This window comes from Myotis yumanensis, unplaced genomic scaffold (assembly GCF_028538775.1).
Source record: "Myotis yumanensis isolate MYYU_CA2020_CCGP unplaced genomic scaffold, mMyoYum1.0.hap1 SCAF_16, whole genome shotgun sequence".
Lineage (NCBI taxonomy): Eukaryota > Metazoa > Chordata > Mammalia > Chiroptera > Vespertilionidae > Myotis > Myotis yumanensis.
Genome location: NW_027223767.1, coordinates 16,144,571 through 16,167,837, shown reverse-complemented (window position 1 = coordinate 16,167,837; position 23,267 = coordinate 16,144,571). Strand labels below are relative to the sequence as shown.

The following is a 23,267-nucleotide window of genomic DNA, read 5'->3' as shown; positions in this document are numbered from 1 at the left end:
CTTTTTATTTCCTTTTAAGTCAGCTTTGGTAGTTTGGTATATTCTGAGTTTGTGGTGGGAGGTCAACATCCAAGTAGAGGTATAGTGGAGAGTTGGATACAAGAGTCTAGAGTCCAAGGGACATGACATCACCCCTAAAACTTCAATGGGTGGAACTGGCTGCAGCCCACTTTGAAGGATGTCATTAGGTTTGAAGAACCTGTGAGGGTCAACATCAGAAAGGCATCTAAAGGGGTTGAGGAATTGGCTGGTGTTGAACTTCAAAATAGGCAGGGTCACTTGAACCTCTTTCGTCCATCCATTTATCCCCTTTCCTCAGATTCCAGGAACCAAAGTTCTTGCACTATCTCTGCAAGTCCTCAGAAAACTGATGGGCCCCAAGATCTGCTTGGGAAAAGTCCATGGGAAATTGGGCATGTGTGTTAGTGTGTGTATGCATCTAAGTGGGGATATATTCAGGTCTGTGAATATGAGTGCTGATGTGTGCTCTGGTGTGTTCAACTTCTGTGTACCCGTATAGTCATGCTTCATGGGTATTGCATGTAAATGCATATTCACTAGAGGTCTGGTGCATGAAAATTTATGCACTGGAGGGGGGGTCCCTCAGCCTGGCCTGCCCCCTCTCACAGTTCAGGAGCCCTCAGGAGCAGGAGGCAACCTGGCGATCAGGTGAAGGCGATCCTCTATCACACCTCTGCTGCTGCCACTGCCGGCAGTGCAAGCCTCAGCTGGCCCTGGTTACCTGCACCTCGGGCCAGCCCTGGGGGGATAGGGGGCTGAGGGGACTGGGCGCTGCCATCTTGTGGCTGTGGGTGCCACCATCTTTGAGGGCGTGACAGTCAATTAGCATATTCCCTCCTTATTGGCTCTGGGTGCTGCCATCTTTGAGGGCATGACAGTCAATTAGCATATTCCCTCTTTAGTAGATAGGATTCTACATGTACACGGTGTGTATGAGTGAGTCCATGTGTGCGTTTTTTATTGTATATATGTTTGTGCATGTGTGTGCACGTACATGTGTCAGGGCATGCAGATAATTGTGTGGGACATGTGTGCATATGTGAGTGTGCACATGTGTGTCTGCAGCTGAGTATAGTTTTTCTTCCATTGCTTTTGTGGCTGTAGCTGCATCACCTGTCTGCCCCCAAATTTCCTGAAGTAGGGGCCAAATCGTGCTGTATGTTTCATGGCAATGAGGTTTCTTGAGCTTGCAAAGTCTAATCTGGGACCTTCCCCAGGGGAGCTCACGCCCAGTGGCCCACCTGCCGGCACAGGGGTTTCCATCTCTTCCCTCCTTCCAGTCCCCTTGGCACGGGAAATGGACTTTTTTGGCTGTTAATTGGGATCCAGACATGCACAGCAGGTCTTGGCTCACACCCTCTTCTTTGGCCTTCTTCCCAAAGCAGCTGCCCTTCAGCGGAGAAGGGGTTTGCACTCAGAGAGGGACTGAGCCCAATGCCAGGCTCCACCGTCACTGGCCTGATTGCTGGAGGACAGGGCTGAACTCTAGCAACCCCCGTGGGTGGGCTTTGTGGTCCAGATGGGAGGGCAGGAGTGGGGGATGGGAGTGAGCATGCATTGAGATGTCTGCAAGACCTGGATGTCATTCCCGCTTCTTCGTTTACTAGCTTTGTGAGCGAGGGCAAGATCTTGGCCCTGCTGTGCCTCCATTTTCTCAGCTATAAAATGGGAGTGCTAGTACTTACCTCTTGGCTTCCTTAGGGAGCAAAATAAACTTTTGTGCTTGTTTTAGTAACTATGACTACGTAATGAAACTTAGTTTAAAACAGCCCAAACACATTTGTTCACAAATTTGCAGTTTGGGCAAAGTTGGGGTGTGTGGATCATTTACCCTTTTTCCACTGGGGGTTAAGTAGGCAGGATGGGGTAGGGCTGGGCCGCCTGAGCTGATGCTGACTATCAGCTGAGGCCGCAGCTGGAACTTTTAGCTGGAACACCTGCCCGTGGCCTTTCCATGTGGCCTGGGCTTCCTCAGAGCATTGTGGCCGGGTTCCAAGGACCAGCATCCTGAGAGCCGGAGCCAGATGAAGCCATATTGCCTTTCATGACCTGCCCTTGAAAGTTACATAGCGTCACTTTCAAGACGTTCAGTTCTTTACTGGAGCCACAACTTCTCTCTTGGATTTGAGGGGAGAGAATATAGGTTCAGACTTTTGATGGGGACGGACAGTGATCTCAAAGAGCATGTGGAAATATGGCAGTGGGTGTTTGGGGTGAATCTATCTGCCACAGTGCCCCAAGGGCTCCTCCTCCACTGTGGTCTGGGTCCTGCATTGTGGGAAATAGTGTCTGCGCACATGGCCACAAGGCCCCCACCTCCCTGGGCAGGTGTCTAATCCCATGCTGCTCTTTTGGTCTCATAGGTGAGAAGCCTTGGGGTTCAGTCTTTACACTCAACCCCGCTGGGCCCCCCTGGGCTGAGGGAGCAGGGGCCAGGAGGAGCAGAGCCAAGGCCATGGTGAGGTGGCTGGAGGAGCTGCAATGCTCCCTTACTTATCAAGCATTTCCCAAGTACTTCCTGTGCTCCAGGCTCTGTTTCAGTTCTGGGGATACAACATTGAACAAAACAGACAAAAATGTGTGTGTAATGAAATAAACATGCAAAATAAGTGGTATGTTCGATGGGGATGAGCTCTGTGGACAATACCGGAGCAGGGAAAGGGGAGCAGAAGAGGGACAGGGCAGTGCAAGGTGGTCAGAGAGGCCTCACTGACATAGTGTCACTTCCGTAGTCACTTGGAGCAACGAGGGAGGGGCCATGCGAACCTGGGGTGGAGTGGGGAAGAGCATTGCACACAGAGGGAACAGCAAGTGCCAAGGCCACGAAGGGGAAAGCATGGCTGGTGTGTATAGGACACGTGGTTGGAACCGGGCGAGCCAGGGAACAGCAGGGGACATGAGGTCAGAGGTAATGGTGGTGGGGATGCAGGTTGCATGGGGCCCTGTACATATAAGGACTTTGGCTTCAAGTTTAAGTGAAACGGGAAGCCAGTAGAGGATGTCTAGCACAGACGAAACGATCTGATTTATGGGTGTACCAGTGATCTGTTGCTGTACAACAAATCGCCCCAAACTTAGTGGCTCAAAACAATGATTTATTATTTCCTGTGATTCTGTGGGTTGGCTGGACAGTTTCTCTGTTGGTGCTCACTCCAGTGGCTCCCTTCACCCGGAGGATGGGCTGGGCTGGCACGTCCAAGGTGGCTTCACCCAGGTCTGGCTGTCCGATCCTCCACGTGGCCTCTTGTCCTCCACTCGGGAAGACCACCTCCTTACATGGTGGTCCCAGGCCAGCATTCCAAGAAAGCAGAAGTGGAAGCTGCAAAGCCTCTTAAGGCCCTTAAGGCCCCGGGCCAGGAACAGCTCACCGTGGCTTCTGCTATTTATTAGTCAAAGCAAAGTGAAAGGCCAGCCCAATTTCACCACGGGAGGGCGCTATGCAAGAGTATGAACGCCAAGAAGCATGATGAATTAGGGGGGTCGTTTGGGAAGATCTACCACGTGGTTTAACAGGGTCTCTCTGGCTCCTGTGCTGACAATAGGATGAAAAAAGACAAAGACAGAAACAGGGAACGGAATTAGGAGGCCTTCCAATAATACAGGCAAGAGAGGCTGTGGCTGGGACCAGGGCCATTATGGAGGAGGTGTGGAGAAGTGGTCAGATTCTGGTATATTCTGAGGTGGAATCAACAGGATTTCCTGACAGGTTGGGTGTGGAGTGCGAGTGAGAGGGAGGAGTCGAGGGCGACTCCAGGGGTTTTGGCCCGAGCCATCGGAAGTATGGACTTGGCATTGACTGAGATGGAGATGCAGTTTGTTTTGTTTTTGTTTCAGAGGGGGTGAAATTAGGAATTCAATTTTAGACATGTTAAATTTAAGATGCCTCTTAGGGCAGTCAACTGGAAATGTTAAGAGGCAGTTAGATATATATGAGTCTGGAGTTCAGGATAGAGGTCTAGACTGGTTATTTAAAGCCATGAGGTCGAATGAGATCATCCAGGGAGTGAGCATGACCAGAGCAGAGGACCACGGATTAAGCTCCAGGGCACTCCACATGTCAAGGCTGTGGAGGCATCAAGCGCTGAGACCAACAATTCAGTCTACCACACGGCATCCAATGACCTTTACGTTTTTTAAAAAAATATATTTTATTGATTTTTTACAGAGAGGAAGGGAGAGGGATAGAGAGTTAGAAACATCGATGAGAGAGAAAGATTGATCAGCTGCCTCCTGCACACCTCCTACTGGGGATGTGCCCACAACCCAGGTACATGCCCTTGGCCGGAATTGAACCTGGGACCCTTCAGTCCGCAAGCCGACGCTCTATCCACTGAGCCAAATCGGTTAGGGCCCTTTACGTTTTTAATTGGGAGAAATTAAAAAAACAAAAGCAAAAGCAGAAAAGGACAATTTTATCCATATCCTCATCTTTCAGAATTAGCAGCGCTCAACATCTTGGCCTATTTGCTTCCACGTTTGTTATGTAATTAGGTGACTGTCATTCTACACATGTCACACAGATTTCTTTATTCATTTCTTTATTTTTTATTAAAATATATCTTATTGATTTTTTTACAGAGAGGAAGGGAGAGGGATAGAGAGCTAGAAACATCGATGAGAGAGAAACATCGATCAGCTGCTTCCTGCACACCCCCACTGGGGATGTGCCCGCAACCAAGGTACATGCCCTTGACTGGAATCGAACCTGGGACCCTTCAGTCCGCAGGCTGACGTTCTATCCACTGAGCCAAACCTGTCAGAGATATTCATTTATTTTTTGTTAATCCTCACCCGAGGATATTTTTTCCATTGATTTTTAGATTGAGTGAAAGGGAGGTAAGGGAGGAGGAGACAGAGAGAGAAACATCAATGTGAAAGAGACATCTATTGCCTCCCACACACACCCTGACCTGGCCGGGGATTGAACCTACAACCCAGACCCTAAATCGAACACTTGACCCTCCCCCTCAGGTGCATAGGCAGATGTTCTTACCCCTGAGCAATGCCGGCCAGGACCCAGTCTCCTGATTTTTGCTAGTTATTTCATTAGTTTTACTTTTTCTAGATGTATAACACCCACAGTCTGTTCTGTAAGCATAATCCTTCTGGTTGTTTGACAGCAGTCCCAGATTTAAATAGATGCAGTGCTCACTATCAGTCCCTTTACATAGATCCTCCATTCCCAAGTTCTTTATTTTGCTTCTTCTCCTAACCGGGTAGATTTTTGAGGTTAAGTAGTTTTATTCATTCTCCCTCGTCCCATGCCCCCCCAGAAAGGCTAGAGAGATTGTATTCCTTTGGTTCATTCATGTTTGAGATGGTCTTCTCCTCTTCGACTCTTTACTTGAACAACATCTAAGTGGGTGTACGCTCCTGGCTCACATTTTCTTTCCCTCGTTCCTTTGCAAACATTTGCTCCGTTGTCTTTTGGCATCAAATGTTGCCATGGAGAACGAAGTTAGCCTGATTTTTTAAAAATCCTTCATGTTGAGTCACTTTTTCCATCTGGATATCTGAAGGCTTTATTATTCATCCCTGAAATTCAATAGCTTAGCTAGGATATTAGTTATCTCTTGCTGTGGAACAAATCACCCCAAAACTTAGCCATTGAAGACAACACACATTTATCACCTCTCTGTTTCTGTGGGTCAGGAATCCAGGCACAGCCTAGCTGGCCCCCCTGCTTCATGGTCTCTTACAGGCTGCAGTCAAGGCAAGGGAGAGAAAACAAGGCCATCTTGGGAATCATGTCGGAAGACGCTTACCATGGCTAGGCTATGTCTCAGTGGTAAAGATCCTATAGCATAACAAAATCTCTTCCTAATAAAATTAATGTTCTTCTCTTTTTAAAAAAATATGTTTTTATTGATTTCAGAGATAGATAGATAGATAGATAAATAGATAGATAGATAGATAGATAGATAGATAGATAGAAACATCAAGGATGAGAGAGAATCATTGATTGTCTGCCTCCTGCACCCCCTGCCCTCCAATTGGGGATTGAGCCAGCAACTCGGGCCTGTGCCCTGACTGGGAATCAAACTGTGGCTTCCTGGCTCATAGGTTGCCGCTCAACCACTGAGCCACGCCGGCCGGGCCTAATAATGTTCTTCTTCTCTGAATCAGTGCGGAGTATCCTCCTTCCCCATCTCAACTCTTTGAATATTTCTTATGTTTGTTTGTTTGCTTTTACTTGTGTTGTATCATCTCCAGGGCTGGGGCTAGGGTGAGGCAAGCAAGGCATTGAGGACACATAATTTCAGGAGGCGCTCACTCTCAGGTATTGACTCTGCCCTTGTGTCACCTGAGAGTAAGCAGCTCCTTAAATCCGTGCCTTAGGTGCTTGCTTGCTCCAGTCCCAGCCCTGAGCACCTTCTCGTGTCTTCACAGTGACGTCTCTCTCATGTTTTCTCCTCTTGGTGTTTTAAAAAAATCTCTAGTCAGTGAGATTATATCAAGCATTTTCTTTATATCAGTAAGCCTTCTGTTAATGCCTATTCTGTTTCTAGCTGTGTATAATGTGTTTGTTCTGTAATAATGTGGTTTTCTGTTTTGCGCCCTCACCCCACCCTCCATGTATTTCCTCAGGTCTGTGATATTCCTTTATATCTCGTCCTATGGGGGTTCGTTTCATCTCGGTGCTCTTTCTTGATTGAATGAACATTCAATCTAGTTTGAAGCAATTATAAGGAATTGTCTACTGTTCCTTCTCATATTATCTGTCTTCTAGGTTGGATTCTTTTTTCTCTCCACCCGCCCCCCCCCCCCCCCACGCCCCCGCCTGCCCTCCTCTTCCTTCCCTTCTTCTTCCCCTCCCTCTGCTCCCTCCTTTTCATTTCTTTTTTTTAAAATATATATTTTATTGATTTTTTACAGAGAGGAAGGGAAAGGGATAGAGAGTTAGAAACATCGATGAGAGAGAAACATCGATCAGCTGCCTCCTGCATGTCCCCTACTGGGGATGTGCCCGCAACCAGGGCACATGCCCTTGACCGGAATCAAACCTGGGACCCTTCAGTCTGCAGGCAGACTCTCTATCCACTGAGCCAAACCGGTTGGGGCTCATTTCTTTCTTTTATTTTTATTTTTTTAAAATATATTTTATTGATTTTTTACAGAGAGGAAGGGAGAGAGATAGAGAGTTAGAAACACCAATGAGAGAGAAACATTGATCATCTGCCTCCTGCACATCTCCTACTAGGGATGTGCGTGCAACCAAGGTACATGCCCTTGACCGGAATCGAATTCAGTCCACAGACCAACGCTCTATCTACTGAGCCAAACCGGTTTCGGCTCATTTCTTTTTTTAATATTTTATTGCTTTTTTACAGAGAGGAAGGGAGAAGGATAGAGAGTTAGAAACATCAATCAACTGCCTCCTGCACACTCCCTACTGGGGATGTGCCCACAACCAAGGTACATGCCCTTGACCGGAATTGAAACTGTGACCCTTCAATCCACAGGCCAATACTCTATCCACTGAGCCAAACCGGTTAGGGCTCTTTTCCTTTCCTCTCCTCTCCTCTCCTCTCCTCTCCTGGCCTCTCCTCGCCTCTCCTCTCCTCTCCTCGCCTCTCCTCTCCTTTCCTCTCCTTCCCTTCCCTTCCCTTCCCTTCCCTTCCCTTCCCTTCCCTTCCCTTCCCTCTACTCTCTCTCTGTCTGCTGAGTGTTTCCTCCTAGCTTGGGCCTGGGCAGCTCTGCTCAGATACTGACTTTGCTTTGATGGCCTGTGGGCGACTTTGCTCTTGACTCCCTTCCAGCCTTCTCTGTGACATTCTCTTCTCCAAAGGGGTGGCAGTTGGAGTTGAGCAGGTGTCTGCCGCCTGAGGGAATTGCAGGGCTCAGGTGAGGCCTGAGGAGTCTTTGTTCCAACACCTGGGCTCCCCGCTCTCTCTTCTGGGATTTAGGTAAATGCTCTAGCATATTCTACCTAATGACTGGGTGTGTCCCCTTCTGGGATGGGGGCTGTGCTCTGGCCTTGAGTGGAGTCAGTAACTGAAGCCATTGTTCACTTTCTCTACTTTTACCCATTCCCCCCCGCCCCCCCCCCCCCCGCAGCTTTTGCCCCTGGTTCTCAGCCAAGAGCAGGGACTTAGAACCCTTCCTATTTCCCTCCCATAAGGGGATTTTGGAGAATAGTTTGGGGAGGGAGCTGGGAAGAGCTCTGCGCTCTACTCTAGTTCAGAACTGTTTGTTTTTCCCCTTGTCTGCCAATATTTAATGTTTGTCTCATTAAGTTTTGTTCTTTGGTGAAAAACAACATTTTTCTGAGTTACTATGTTTTCCTTTTGGGGGAAAGGGAAGTCTATGTTGCCATTTCAGCCTTCCATCTTCACACAGGAGCTGCCCCAGATGACCTTTGAGGCCCCTCTAGCCCAGACTAGATCATAGCTCTGAGTTCCCTACTTGCCCAAGGAGGGATGTGTCCACCACCACCCAGGACAGAGCCACTTGGCAGTGACCGGGCCTTTACATCCAGAAGGGAATTCTGTCCTTCTGAGCTTTGAGGACTCCTGAGCAAAAAGCAGGGATGGAGGCCCAGTATCTGACCAGCCTGGTGCCCACGGGGGAGACTTGTGAAGTGGTTGGTGGGGATAGTGAGGGTCAGCTAAGGATTTTTCTCTCTGGCCTGGGGTGGTGGGGGCAGATAGCTGGGCCATGTAGGTGCCCAAACTTGGACAGGGCCTTTCCTACAACTTAGCCCTGGAGCGGCTTCATGAATAAGCCCTTTTCTCTTGCATCTTGGGCTGGAGTAACCAGACCTGCCAGGGGCTTCCTCAGAGAAACGGTAGAGACCCACTGGCCCTTCCTCCGAAGGCCCCACTTCCCTGCTAAGATCTAGCAGGTGTCTCTTCTTGGATGGTCAGCAGAGCCCCCCTGGAGAGCCCACGGTCTCACTCCCCACCTGCCTGCCTATCAGGCTGCTGCTGGCCCCTGGGAAACAGGTGGTGCCCTTGTGCCCTGAAGCCAGTCCCTGCAATTACAGATTGGCAGGCCCAGGGGCGAAGTGTGCCAGCCAGCACGGCAGCTTGCTGGCAGCCAGTCTGTGCCTGGGGCCTATGTCCGGACTGGGCCAGCCTCACCGGGAGAGGAGCTGATCCATGACAGGAGAGGATCGGGTCTTAGCTCTGTCCCCATCCCCACAGGCCCATGGAGGATGTCTGCCACCACCCTTCCTGGCGGGGCCTGGAATCCGTTCTTTGCAGGTCAGAGGTCAGGTACTGCCCAATTGGAAGACTTAAGTGGACCAAGGTGAAGACACTGCCCACCATCCCATGGGGACTGAGCCTTCTCTGGGCAGGGGCTTCCTCTTCCCTCCGGCTCCCTCCCCTGCCGCCCTGTGTGTGCAGGTGTGCCCGAGGAGAGGTGTGTGTGTGTGTGTGTGTGTGTGTGAAGGTGTGAGTGTATGCATGTCCATGTGCATGAGTGGGAGGCTACAAGCATGTTTGTGTACATGCATATGTGTGTGTGCACATGTGATGGTGTGTCCTGTCCATGTTATGAGACCACAAGCATGCACACGCACATGCTAGGCTGTTTTTCACCAAGTGAGCATGTACCAGTGTTTACAGCCACCGTCCACTTGGTTGGTGCTTTGGCCACCTGAGTTTCAATGTCATTCATGTGACCTGCACATGCGTGTACTTGTGATGCATGAGTTTTATGTGTGTCCCAGGTTATGAGTGTCCATGTATGTGTGCGCATGTGAGATTGTGCACGTGTGCTGAAGCTTGTGTACACGTGTGTGAGGTCTTGCATACACACGTGTCTGTGTGTGCTTGTGTGCCTGCATCACAGTGTGTGTGAGTGTGTGTGTGTGTGTGTGTGTGTGTGCGCCCGCCTCCGTGGTTGGGGTGATCAAGGCCAGGGCTAGTCATCAAGGGGGAATCCTCTTGAGTCTGAAATGGGAAAGGCCAGAGGCTGAGGGGCAACATGGTTCTCAGGCTCCAGGCAGCGTTCCCAGGCCCTGTCACCCAGGGGGACTCAGTCAGGGTGCAGGGGAGCACGATGAGGTGATGAGGGGACAAGGGCAGAATCCGATTTCCCTTTTGGAAGTCCCCTCCAGTGCTGGGGCGGGGTGTGGGGCCTGGGAAACATGAGGAGGAGGGAGAGGGGAGGCCTGGACCGGGCCAACAGCAGAGGGCAGGAGGGACGGGCGATTGGAGAGTCGTTTAGGATGCAGAATGGACAGGACTCAGGGCCTGGAGGGCTGTGAGGGTGAGCCGTGTATGGGGGAGCTCCCCCCCCCCCCCCCCCCCCCCACTCCTCGTGTGTGGCCTGAGTGATGGCGTCCAACAGGCTTTCTCTGGGGCTCGCTGGTAGCCATCTGTCTGGGGCCTATGTCCTGGCTGGCTCATCCAGTGAGGACAGTGACATGGGGGCACAGCAGGAGACAGCACGTTTGGGGACCTGGTCAGTGAGAGGAGCCTGTGGCCATCGGGAGAGGGTGACCAGGAGGTGCCGGCCTGTGGGGCTGAGGCAATCACTTAGGAGTAGCTTCAAACAGTCGGCTACATTCTTCACGGCAACTGCATTTCAAGCCACAGCCCTTTCTCAGCTTTAGGAACCAGAGTCTGACCTGGTGACGGGCGCCACTGAGCTCTCAGACCCAAGCTGCACGCAGCCTGTGGGGAACAGGAGCGGTGCCTGGCGAGGGTCCCAGCTGTAGAAGCACAGGCTGGAGGCGCCTGGCAGAGCGTCTGGGCTGCCCGATTGCTGCCTGGCTGGGGAAACCAAGGCCCAGAGGGTGGTGCCCTCCCCAGGGTAGCCCGGCCTGGCAGGGTGGGGCCGGCCCATCCACGGGGAGGACACACCCCTTTGTTGGAGGGCCCCTCCTTGAGCCGCCGTCTCAGGAGACTGTAATTGTGGGATTGGGAGGCGGCGTCTCTGCCCGGCCTTTGGCCCCTGCAACCGCCGTGTGGAGAGGATTTGGTGGCTTGGGGCCGGTTTCCAGGTGTGTCAGGAAACCTGGCACCCTCGCCGGCGGCTGTGTTCAGTCTGAATGGCCCATTGTGGCTGCAGCCTCCCTCTGATCTGCTCTATTCTGGGCTCGGGATGCACCCTGCCCAGCTGCAGGAAGGAAAAGGTGTATTTCAGCATGTCCTGTGGCTGTGAGGGGGCAGGGAGAGGCAGAGTGCGCGGTGCCAGGGCGGGTGCCCGCCACAGGCTGGAGGTGGCGGTCCAGGTGGAGCAGCTGGAATGTGAGGGGCGGTGGCTGTGAGCCCAGCCCAGGCTTTCATGTGGCCTCAGGAGGCTGGGGGGACAAATCCTGTCAGGCTGGAATGCGGGCCTGCGGCCTGCCTGAGCCTCGCCTGGGACCTGCCTGCCAGCAGGTCTGCCTCCCACCCTGTGGGTGCCCAGCCCTCCTAGGCCCAGAAGGAGACCCGCCCTGCCCTTAGGGTTCCCGAGTTTGGGTGCAGAGGGCCAGGGCCTGGTTAGACGAGAGAACACACAGCTGCTCCCCCTCCTCGGTGGGTTCTGCCCTCTCCCCACACTGGGCCATCCTCCTGCCCGCCCCGCCCGGCGTGTGCACGCCCACCTCTCTGCCTCTGCTCCAGCGGGTCCTCTGCCTCCTGGCCGTGGGCTCTTCTCAGCCCACCCCGATCCTGCCCACCCTCCAGGGCTTTGCTCAGTGCCACCTCCAGCCGGGGCCCTGCCCGTCCTGGGCTTTCCGCTGCCTCTCTCCTGCCAGCTTCGCTGGGCATGTGGCTGCTGAGGCCTCTGTGGAGCCTCCCTCCCTGCCCCCCAGCTTCCTGTCCCTCACCTTGCACAGGGCCAGCCACAGGGCCGAGGGGTTTGCCAGAGAGGGTTTTGCTGTGTGACCTTGGGCTTGAGCCTCCTCACCTGTGAAATCGGTGTGACGATATCTACCTTAGGAGGTGGCTGAGAGGATAGGTGGGGGACACATTGGCCCTGCCTGGCACACAGTAGGTGTGTGTGCAGGCAGTGAGCCCTTGGTTCCTCTGCCCTGGGTGCTCACAGGCCTTTGGAAGCCAGAGCCTGGGCTGCCCAGGGCACAGCCCTGTGACTCCAGGAATGGCGGGTTCCACCCCAATAAGCTCTTGGAAACTCTGAGAAATAAGACTTCTTTTTCTCCTTCTTGCTGCTTCATTAAGCTCTTCTTGAGTGAGTGGAATGAGGATTGTCCTAATCCTTTGGCTCGAGGAGGGGGTTTAGGGAGCTGGGAGAGACAGGCCTCCTGTTACCAGCAGACTTTGGGGTGGGGGTGGGGGACACACAATAGGCACCTTATCAGTGTCCACAGGCCTTAGGGGAGCAGAGAGGAGGCAAGGGCTTTGCCCTCTCCCAGCCTGTTGTCCTCCCTCTAAAGGTGGCCTGGAGTCCTGGCTGCCTCCTGCTGGGGCCCCAGGGGTGACCTCAAGTGCTGGACCCGGGGGACTGCCCATGAGGGAGAGTGCTGCTCCCAGGCTGGGGCCTGCCCTCCCCTCCCGCACCCCCTCCCCCCCCCCCCCCCCCCCGTCATGGCTGCCAGCCTGCCCCGTGGGAATGCCCACCCACCCTTGAGGCTGCTGAAATAGGAAATAGTTCCAGACTCAGCCATCCCAAAGAAGTCTTTTTTTTAAAATAATATATTTTTATTCATTTCAGGGAGGAAGGGAGAGAGAGAGAGAGAGAAACATCAGTGATGAGAGAGAATCACCGATTGGCTGCCTCCTGCTCGTCCCACACTGGGGGTTGGGCTCACCCCAGTAAGTCTTGATGGGCCTTCCTCTGTGCAGCCTCAGTCTCCCTCTCGGCAGCGGGAAGAGCCATTGCTCGGAGGGGCCGGTGACTGAGGTCCAGGGGCCTCACCCGCTGCCCTTTGTCCACAGGTGTTCCTGGCCCTTGGGGAGCTACTTCTGTCCTGCAACTGGGCAGTGGTTGCTGATATCCTGCTGGTAGGTGTGGGGTCAGAGTGGGGGGCTGGTCTTGGGGCCTTTGAGCAGGGGGAGCTGGAATCTGCCTGGCTCAGGCTGGACCCCTGCTCTTAGGTGGCCTGGATGTTGGGAGGGAGACCCTGGGGTAGGGGACCGAGGTCACCGAATAGTTCCTTGGCCATGGGCTTCCCTGACACTCCTAAGCGTCTCCTCTATCACCCATTTTGCAGATGAGCAAATGGAGGCACAGAGAGGGCAGGGCCCGGATGAAGGGCACACAGCGTGCAAAGGCCCTGAGCCAGAACCCAAGCCCAGGCTTTCTGACTCCAGGGCTCCCTTCCTCCCACCCTCTTGCTCGACAACACTGCTTTTCAACAAGCAGGCTCCTTGGCCGCCCCTCTGGGCTTGTAGATGGGGATGCTGGACTTCAGGGCTCTGGCCACTGAGCCCAGGCGGGTCCGGGCCACCACAGCTCCCATGCCAGGGGCTGTTATGAGGCCGATGCTGTCCCGACCACATCCCTCTGCTGGGTCCAGAGTCTCCCTTCTTCCCAGTCTCCCTTCCTTCTTGGAGACACCAGAGAAGGGCTTTGAGCACCGAAGGGCTGTGCCCTGTGGATGACACAGGTTCCCAGACCTTGGGGCACCCAAGAGCCCTCATCCCTGAGCACAGGGAATCAGAGCAGCTTGGCTGAGCACTGTCCTGAGGATGGGGTGGCCAGGGCACGGGCTCGAGTTCAGGAAACAGACCTGGTTTCAGCCCTGCTGCTGTCCCTTTCGGGCTGTATGACCTAGGCCAGTGGTCAGCAAACTGCGGCTCGGCAAACCGCGGCTGGCGATCCACATGCGGCTCTTTGGCCCCTTGAGTGTGGCTCTTCCACAAAATTCCTGACTACTGCGCATGGGCCACGAAGGTTCAATTGCACTGTATGTGTGCGCCCGCATGTGGTGTTTTGTGGAAGAGCCACCATACTCAAGGGGCCAAAGTGCCGCATGTGGCTCGCGAGCCATGGTTTGTCGACTGCAGACCTAGGCAAGTGCTTTTGAGCCTCGGTTTCCCTGCGTGGCAAGTGGGGATGAAATGAGATGGTATGTGAGAAGCTTTGCCCGCTGGCCGGCACGGAGAATGCTGGCTGGGATTCTGAGGGCGGTTCAGAGGTTCCCACTTCCTCATCCTCCATCTCCCAGAGATATCCTGGCTCCTAGAATCTGCGTTCGAAAGGGCCGTGGGGAAGTACAGTCACTTAATCAGCCGACAAGGCCTGCTTGAATATGGCTGCTGAAGGGGTGCTCACTCCTGCTCCTCCCCGTGGCCCAGGCTCAGCGGGGCCCAGGAAAAACAGTGGGAGTCAGTGGTGCTGCCCCCGGCATTTGGGCAGCACCACTGACTGTAAAGCACAAGAGCCTGTGGGGTCTTTGACTCTGGGTGGCTGTATCAGCCGCAGGGCGGGCAGGTCTTCTCCTCCCTCCACACAGGGTACCTGGGCTCCCGCCCAAACTCAGCTAAGGACCTGCCTTGGGCCTCAGTTTCCTTGTCTGTAAAAAAGGGTAACCATACAGGCCTGGCGGGGCACGCGAGGGAGCCTGCAGGAAAGCCCTGCAGGTGAATGGGAAAGCAGGAACGTGTTGGCAGACGTGTTCTTTGTGGAATTGCCCACTTTCAGGCACAGGGAGCTACCCCTGACCCCACATAGCTGTTCTCCCAGGCGGGTCAGAGGGAGCTGAAACCGGCCCCCCGCAGCGCCCTCACCTGCCCCCCACTGCGCTGCTCCCTTTTCCACGCGACAGCACCAGAGATATGCGAAGACTGCGCTCATGTCCCCCGGTGTCTGTGTTAGCAGGAATGATTAACCTGGCCAAGAAGCGCCCTTTGTAGGGCTGTGTGTGCTGGGGGTAGGGGTTGGGGAAAGGGGAGGGCTAGGGCCTGCTCGGCCATAGTTGGACCCATCTGGCTCTGCTGGGGAGCTACCCAGGGGGCTGGCTGGCCGTGGTCCAGACCCCTGGGTGCTCCCTGGGGTCCTTCCCTGGCCCGGAGACCTCCAGCCCCCAAGCTTAGCAAGGCCCACCACCTTGGGAAGGCTTCATGCCTCCCCGCCTGCCCGGAGCCCCTTAGCGAAGACTGCCTTTGGGCACTTTGTCGGTGGGAGCTGGGCCAGCGCTTGCAGTCTTGGGAGCTCAGGTCCCTGGCAGAGAGGACGTGGCCTTGGCCAAGCACAGGTGAGGGGCAGCTGTGGGGACCTGGTGTGTGGGGAGGAGGACTAGATGCCAGCTGGGAGCAGGGCCAGGAAGGAGAGGGAGGTGAAGAAGGAGACCTGGAGTGCAGACCCAGCCCGCAGGAAGCGGTGCCCGGGGAGAGACAGGATGGCAGCTGGAGTTGGCAGAAGATCCTGGGAAGCTGGTGTTGCCTTTCCAGAGATGGGGCAGGAGCAGGGAGGAGAGAAGTGGGGGTAGGTGAGGGCTGTGGAGAAGCAGCCTGGATCAGGGCAGGGAGTGTGTGGGGACATGGGTATGGCCGAAGGGTCCCATCTGTGCGCAGGCTCTTGCTCCTGAGGCACAGGTGGTCTCATTGGGCAAGACCTAGGGAGTGAGGAGGCCCCGGCTATGAGGACAGGTGCGCTATCCCTGCTACCACATCCTGCGGGTTCCTGAGGCCTCCACGGAGGCGGCCTCCATGTCTGCCCTGCCTCAGGAACACTGCTCTCTGGTCTGAAAGTCCACAAAAAACAGGGGCCGGATTCTCCCGGGGAAAGAGACCTCAGGGCTCTCTGGTCCAGTGGTTCTCAAAGCTCATTATTCAGGTTTGGGGAGCTTGTTGCAAATTCAGCTCCGATGCAGTGGGTCTGCACTGGGGGCCAGGTACCTGCATTTCTAGTGGACGTTCCATGGGATCCTGACATAGATCCCTCGAAGCACACCTGGAGCCCACTGGTCTGGCACCACAGCTCCTCAGTCCGTGAACCCTCTGCAAAACCTGACTAGTGAGTCCACCCCTTGTTCACGTCTCTCTGACAAGGAGCTCCCTCCCTGAGCCCTGGGAAGACCCCGTCCTGGCTCATCCTGTTGATGAAAAGGATCTGGCTCCGTCACAGCCAAGCCCCACCTCAGACCCACCCTGACAAGCTCCCCTTAGCCCAGCTGGGTCCCCAAGGGCACTGCTCCCCGAAGGCTGACATTGTGTCTTCCAGACGGAGCTCCCAGCTTCCCCGAACCTACCGTGGGCTCCAGCTCCCGCCCAGCCCCCTGTCTGTCTGGGCCCAACCTGGGGTGACCCAGAGTCAGCTCAGTCCAGCCCAGCCCTGGGGAGGAGAGCAGAGGGGAGCTCACGCCCTCTCCCAGGTCTGTCCTCTGGAGTCTGGAATTCATCTCCCACCTCCCAGCAGATTCCTCCTACCTCCTGCAGGGTAACCCTCCTGTTCTGCTGACCCAGTCCCAGCACCTGCCTGCTCTGCCTTCTGCCTTCCAGGTAGCTGTCTGCTCACACTCCCAGGGGGTCCCAGTGTGAGGACTGAGTGGGGAGCGCAGGAGGCAGGCTGCCAGGGGGTCTGCACCTGGTGGTTGCCACGCTGAATCTCTGTGGGCCCTTGGCTGGCGCTGGTTATACCCCAGGCTATAAAGGGAACTACTCCTCTAAGGAGGGGAATAAAAACAGAGGTGTATTTGTCTCAGAATAGAGTGAGCCTGGGTGTTTGGGAACCCAAAAGCCTCTCGCTTCTACAATGACCAGCTGGGCTCTCCAGCAGCTGGCGGGCCCAGCCCCGGCCCTCTGGCCACGTGGAGACAAGGGGGCCCAGAGCAGGCAGGGGGCTTGGGGGGAGACCTCCCTCTCTAGCCACTGCCTGGGGTTCCTGGTGGGGGGGAGGAGGATGGGAGCAGCCTGCCTGGATCTTACTCTGAGGGTCTAAGCAGCCCTGGCCCCCAAATGGGCTTTTCTGGACACTCAGGGCCTGGCCTCTAGGAATTCCTGTCCTTTTCCCCAGAACTGCTAGTGAGTAATCACATAATTATGGGGTGAGAAGGAAGTGCTTGGGGAAGGTGCAGCGCTGTGGTCAGTTCCTCCTCAGGCGTTTTGGCAGGTTGCCGTGATGGGTGGGAGGCCCCGCTTTCTCAGCACCTGGAAAGAGTGGCTCAGCACCAGTGACCCCAGGACGAGCGGGTCACCCACAAGAATGACGCCAACTACTCTGCCCTGCCCACCCACGAGGCCCCTCTCACCAGACCCCCTGCGGCTCCCAGTCCCTGGCCTCCTGCTCCCTTTGCTCACACTGTCCCTGGCCTGGAATGCCCCACCCCAGTCTCTACCAGCTACCTGTTTGCAGGGCTAGGGATGAACCTGTCCTTCTTATCCTTCTCTCTGCTTTCCAAATGTTCTAGAACAAACACATAAATACTGTGGAAAGACTCCTTCTTGCTCCTCGAAGCTGAGTGGTCAGTAGGCCAGGCACTGGAGGGAGAAGGCCTGGGATCGAAGCTCAGCCCTGCTGTTTCCTGGCTGGGTGACCCTGCAGGTTACTTACCCTTCCTGTGGGAGGTTTGCTTACTGAGAAAATGTGGATAATAATCATATCCCCTCATGGCTGGGCTGAATATACATATGCATATTCATTTGTGTATATCTGTACATACACATATACATATACACACATATATTTAAATATATATACACACATATATAAATATACACACACATAAATATATATTCACATGTAAATATATATTCACATATAAATATATACATGCACACATATATAAGTGATATGCACACAGGAAGCATTTAGTACATGTTAGTGATTATTCTCATTGTTAGTGCTCTCTGATGGGCTCTAGGGACACCTAGATCTCGGGGAGAAGCTTCTGCAGTGGGAGGCTCCCCTGTGGCTGCTCCGTGGGGACCGTGTGGCTTCTGCGTGAACCCCCCACCCTGGCCCCTTCCACAGCTGTGGGTCCAGGCAGGGTTTTTCCTGGGACCAGTTTCCAGATCTACTTGATTTATGTAGCAGTCCCCTCTGGGCCTGGTGCCTCGCTGAACCCCAGGAACCCCAAGAGAAATTCGGAGCTTTGCTGCCCAGCCCTCCTAGAACCCACTGGTCTGGCACGGCAGCTGCTCAGTCCTTGAACCCTCTGCAAAATCGGATGAGTGCAGTCCATCCCCTTGTTCACGGCTCTCTGACAAGGAGCTCCCTCCCTGAGTCGAGAGGGGTGTACACAAGGGCCGTGGGAACCCAGGGCAGGTCCCTGAACTCTGAAAGGCTTCACAGAGGAGGTGACCCAAAGGTCAGCCCCAAAGGACAAAGCGGTACGCTCCAGCTGGACCAGAGAGGGAAGGCCGGCCAGGCAGAAGGCACAGCGTGTTCCAATGTCCGGAGGCTTTCTGCCTCCCACAGTTATAGGATGCTGTTTCCATCCGATGTCCACAGAAGCCTCCACGTACCAGATGAAGAGCGATAAGAGCATAACCCTCCGTGGAGGCACTATTATTATCCCCATGTGGGGAGGAGGAGACTGAGGCCCAGGAAGCAACTTGCCCAAAGTCACACAGACATTCTGACCCCAGAATTCATATTCCCAACCTCCCTACCCTCTTCTGGGGAGTTGTGTGGAGCTCCCCAGCTAGGCTGCTGTTGGTCTCTGCCAAGTGGGGCTTGAACAACTTCTTCTTCTTCTTCTTCTTCTTCTTCTTCTTCTTCTTCTTCTTCTTTTAAATATTTTTATTGCTTTCAGAGAGGAAGAGAGAGGGTGAGAGAGATAGAAACATCAGTGATGAGAGAATCATTGATCGGCTGCCTCCTGCACACCCCCAACTGGGGATTGAGCCTGCAACCCAGGCATGTGCCCTTGACTAGAATCCAACTTGGGGCCCTTCAGTCGCCAGGTCGATGCTCTATCCACTGAGTCAAATCAGCTAGGGTGGGCTTGAACTTCTTGAGAGAAAGACCCAGCTGTCCTTTCTCTGTCCTGCCCAAGCCCCCACCATGCCTGTACCTGGCGGTGTACCCACTTTCACCCTGTCAGCCGGCACTGCTACTTCCTGGGCCCCTGAGCTGGAAGGCCCCACCCACCTCTGTTGTCCCAGCCATGCCTTGTCCCTGATAGTTTAACAGTGGTTCTCAACATTCCTAATGCCTTGACCCTTTAATATAGTTCCTCATGTTGTGGTGACCCCCAATTTCATTGTTACAAATTGAACATAATGAAAGCATAGTGATTAATCACAAAAACAATATGTAATTATATATGTGTTTTCTGATGGTCTTAGGCGACCCCTGTGAAAGGGTTGTTCGACCCCCAAAGGGGTCGCAACCCACTGGTTGAGAACCCCTGGTTTAAGAGCAAACCCTCAAGAGGGGTGGCCTCAACAGCAGCCTTGGCACCCCCATCCTGGGAGACCAGAGAGTCTTCCTGAACCTCGGTGGGGCCTGCCATTTGGTGGTGGGGCTTCAGGCACTGGGGTCGTTGACTCCCTTGCGTCGTATTCCCTGGGCCAGCCTATCACACCTCCGGTTCTTGGCAGGAGAGAAGCAGGAGGGGGGATGAGGGGGCACCCACTCCCTGCCCTCACTTGGAGAGCTACCCTGGTGCTCTTGTGCTTTACAGTCAGTGGTGCTGCCCAAATGCCGGGGGACCGCAGAGGCGCTTCAGATCACAGTGGGCCACGTCCTGGGAGACGCCAGCAGCCCCTATCTCATTGGACTGGTAAGGCCAGGTGGGTGGCTGGGCTGCAGGCGGGCCTGAGTGTATGTGAGGTGGGGAAGGTCTAGGGAGGAAATGCATGTGGTAAGGCCTGCAAGCTGCCCTGGTGGGCCTGCAGCCCCAGCCTCCCTTCTCCGCAGATCTCCAGTGTCCTGCGGGCCAGGCGCCCCGACACCTACCTGCAGCGCTTCCTCAGCCTTCAGCAGAGTTTCCTGTGCTGTGCTTTCGCCATCGTCCTGGGGGGCGGCTGCTTCCTGCAGGTTGCACTGCACCTGGAGCAAGACCAGGCACAGGCCCAGCAGCCTGGCTCAGGTACCTCCACCCCTCACACCCATCCCAGGCTCAGGGCTGAACCCCATAGGAGCAAGGAGCACCAGCCACCCCCTGAGCTCCTGGCCAGTTTATTTGTTTGCTCATTCATTCATAATTCATTCATTCATCATTCATCATTCATTCATTCATTCAAAAATAATTATTATGCCCTTGCTATGTGCCAGGCAAGGTTGCAGATGCTGGCAAGTGAATGCCAAGTCCAAGTTCTCCTGGAGCTGATGCTCTAGAAGGCAGAGATTCATGAAACAAACCAAAAAAAAAGCAAAAGATGGAGTGTGTTTGAGGTGATAAGTGCTACGGAGAGACATAAGGCAGGAAAAGTGGGTTGAGAAGAACAGGTAGGGGCAGTTTAAAATTTTCAAAGGGATGATGAGGGAGGTCCTCACTGCACAGGTGACATTGGAGCAAAGATTTGGAGTTGAGGGCATGAGCCCGGCAGCTGTCTGGTGAGAGGGAACAGCTAGCGCAAAGGCCCTGAGGTGGAATGTACCTGATGTGTTTGAGGACTGGCAAGGAAGCTAGTGTAGCTGGAGCAGGAGCGAGGGGAAAGGCATAAGGGTGGCAACAACGGGGTCAGAGCATGGGGTGTTTCGAGGGGCCCTTGTGGGAACTGGGGCTCTAACTCTGAGTGAGATGGGGGCCCTGTGGGATTTCCAGCAGATGAGCCTTAAGGCAACTGATTTATCCTGCAAAAGCATCACTCTGGCTTCTGTGTTGAGAACAGACTGTAGGGGCTTGGCAGTGATGCAGAGAGGCCACAGGAGGCTCCATAGCCTCAAGGGAGAGCAGCGGAGCTGGGACCGTGGTGGCGGCATTGAAGACGGGGTCGGATTTGGAATTCGTTTTGAAAATGGAAGCTAGAGGACTTCCTGACAGACCTGGTCCCAGAGCTCCTTTTGCCTCCTTTGGGGTTGGCTGAGCTTTTCCTCACACAGGGACCCCGGACGACGAGGATGTGGAGTGCCAACGCCTGCTTCCTGGCACGGACGCTGCCACAGAGGACTCCTGAGGACCCCCCGTCCCGCAGCGAGGGGTCCCACCCACCCTGTCTGCAACCCCGCTGTTGGTCTCCACAGTGTCAGTGCCTCTGCTCACCCTTGGCTGTGGCTCCGGGACTCTGGCCGAGCTGCACCTGCCATGTCTTTGCTCCCAGCTAGAGAGCTGGCCGTGCCTGTGGCGGGGCTGGGAATTGAGCTATCAGCACCCTCCGTGGGAGGCCTGGGCCTGTGCCTGCACCCGGCACGGGGCTGCTCTAGCCTGGGGTCCTCAGCCTGTCTGTCAGGAGGCCCTGATTAAAGTCTGGCCAGTACAAAGCCCATGGATTTCAGGCCTTTGGGCCATTGTGTTATTTATAGTCTCGCCGTGCCTCTGCTGGGAGTGGGAGCAGGAAAGGGAAAGGTGGGGAAACTGAGGGAGCCGCTCAGATGGGTCTCTAGGCCTCGCCACCCTCGACTTCCCACTGTGACTCAGTGTCCCCACTCTGCAGGGCCAGGAGGCCCAGGACACCCCTCTCCATGAAGTCAGCCTCTGAACAAAAGGCGGGGGCCGAACCCCTAGTCTTGGAGATAGGTTTCTGCGAGGGTGCGGGTGTGGGTGTGTGGCTTCAAGTTCCAGGGAGCTGCATGGAGGAGTGCTCAAGCCTGCGCAGACCCAGCTGCCCCAACCACGAGGGGCTCACAGGGCTGAGCAGGAGCACTCCTGGCTGTGCCTTGCTCTGCACACTGCCCCCCACCCCGTCCCTACGCTCTGACCCTAGCACAGCCCACAAGGAGGGCTGGCTCTGCGGGACTCCCACTGGGCTCAGAGCAGCTGGGCGCGGTGGGCCCTGCAGGAGATCAGCAGCTTCCAGGCGGGCGGCATGTTCTTTCCGCCTGTGAGCATGAGCTCCTCTCCCCTCCCCTGGTGCCTGGCCAGGCGATCACTTGTTTACTTGCTGATCGCCCCCTTCCCTGTGCCAGGCTGTGCCTGTCTCCCAGCAGCTGTGGGCAGGGCAGTGACCCAGCCCTATGCTCACCTCCTGGCCCTTGCTTGCTCCATCCCTGCCCCCTGTGTGCCCTCCCTGTGCTCATTGGTGGATGGGACAAGTTCCAGGAGCTAGACTCTCGCTCAGCCCACGCCTGTTCTCCAGGCCCAGCTCTCCCCCAGGAGAGGCCACACCAGGCCGACCAGCTCCTCAACCCAGGATTTGACACTTGGAGCTCGAGCAATGGGGGGAGCTGTCCTGTGATAAGAAAAAGGATTCCTGAGGATATTTAGTAAAGGGTTCTGCACCCAATTACCATGTGGGTGGGGGGTTCCTACAGCACCAAGCAATTCTCTGACGCCAGCTGGGTGTCCTGCAGTCCCACTCGGTTCTGACAGTCTCCCCAGAGATGGCCTCAGACCCTACAGGCTAAGGGTTCAGTCCTACAAGCCTCCCCCACTCCCCCCACTTCTGATGCCAATCCCAAGTCCAGGTTGTTACCTGTGCCTCTGACCAGTTAGGCCTAGTGAGGCACACCTATGGGCCGAGGAACGGATTACATCCCTCAGAAGCCTTAGGGGAGGTGGCCTAGGAGCTGGCAAATAGCAGAAGTTGTGGGGGAAGGGAATTCCCAATGGAAGGAAGAGACCAGGCCAAGGTATGGGAAACGGAGCAAGTCTGTGATGAATGATGGGGGGTGGGGGGGGGGGGAAGGTATGGTGTGGCAGGAGAGGAGAGTGTGTGTGTGTTTTAGGGGAGGGAAAGGAGGCAGGAGAGACTGGCTGGGACCAGAGGGGCTCAGATGCCAGCTGAGGAGTTGGGGCTTGAGTCCTGTAATCTGGGACAGTTTCTTCTGACTTCAATGGATTCTGGTGTTTGGGTTGCTGGGCAGGGTGGGTGGAGCTTCTCAGGACTGAGCTAGACAAGATGCTGGGCAGGAGTTTATAGGATGTTATCATCGGAAGTGGTTTGAAGCAGAGTGGGAGCTTCGGGGCTGGTGGACTCTGGGAGGGAGAGACCAGTACCAGACTGCACTGAGGTCACAGGTGTAGGTCGGTGTGAGCTCAGCCACTCAGAGTAGAGCAGAGGAGTGGCCACTGGAACACACCTGTCTGGCTTAAAGGGTATTTGCTTTGTGATCCCCGTCACTAATACTCGGGACTTGTTTGTTGGGAATGTCACGAGGGAACATGCTGCTCAACAGGTTGAGGTCCTCAAGCCTGACCTGCTCCCACAATGTATGAACTGCTCTTCCCAGAAACGTGCCGCATGCCAGGTCCCAGGTGTCATCCTGGCATGCGGGTGTGCCTGCAGTGTGTGTGCCTGTGCTGCTCCTTTCTGTGTTGGTGTACAAGCATGTGGAGGTGTGTTTACAGGGTCTTGATA

General features: G+C 54.9%; 1 protein-coding gene across 1 annotated transcript in view; it reads left to right on the top strand.

Annotated features, from left to right (window-relative positions):
- SPNS3 (SPNS lysolipid transporter 3, sphingosine-1-phosphate (putative)) overlaps positions 1–21,210 on the top strand; it is a 43,288-nt gene extending 22,078 nt beyond the window's left edge. Inside the window, exons 9-12 of the mRNA XM_070393155.1 lie at positions 12,855–12,920; positions 19,490–19,588; positions 19,726–19,897; positions 20,854–21,210. Coding sequence (XP_070249256.1) covers positions 12,855–12,920; positions 19,490–19,588; positions 19,726–19,897; positions 20,854–20,927 — 411 coding nt within the window. The 3' untranslated portion in view covers positions 20,928–21,210. The remainder of the gene's footprint in view (positions 1–12,854; positions 12,921–19,489; positions 19,589–19,725; positions 19,898–20,853) is intronic.
- Positions 21,211–23,267: the final 2,057 nt, after the last annotated feature.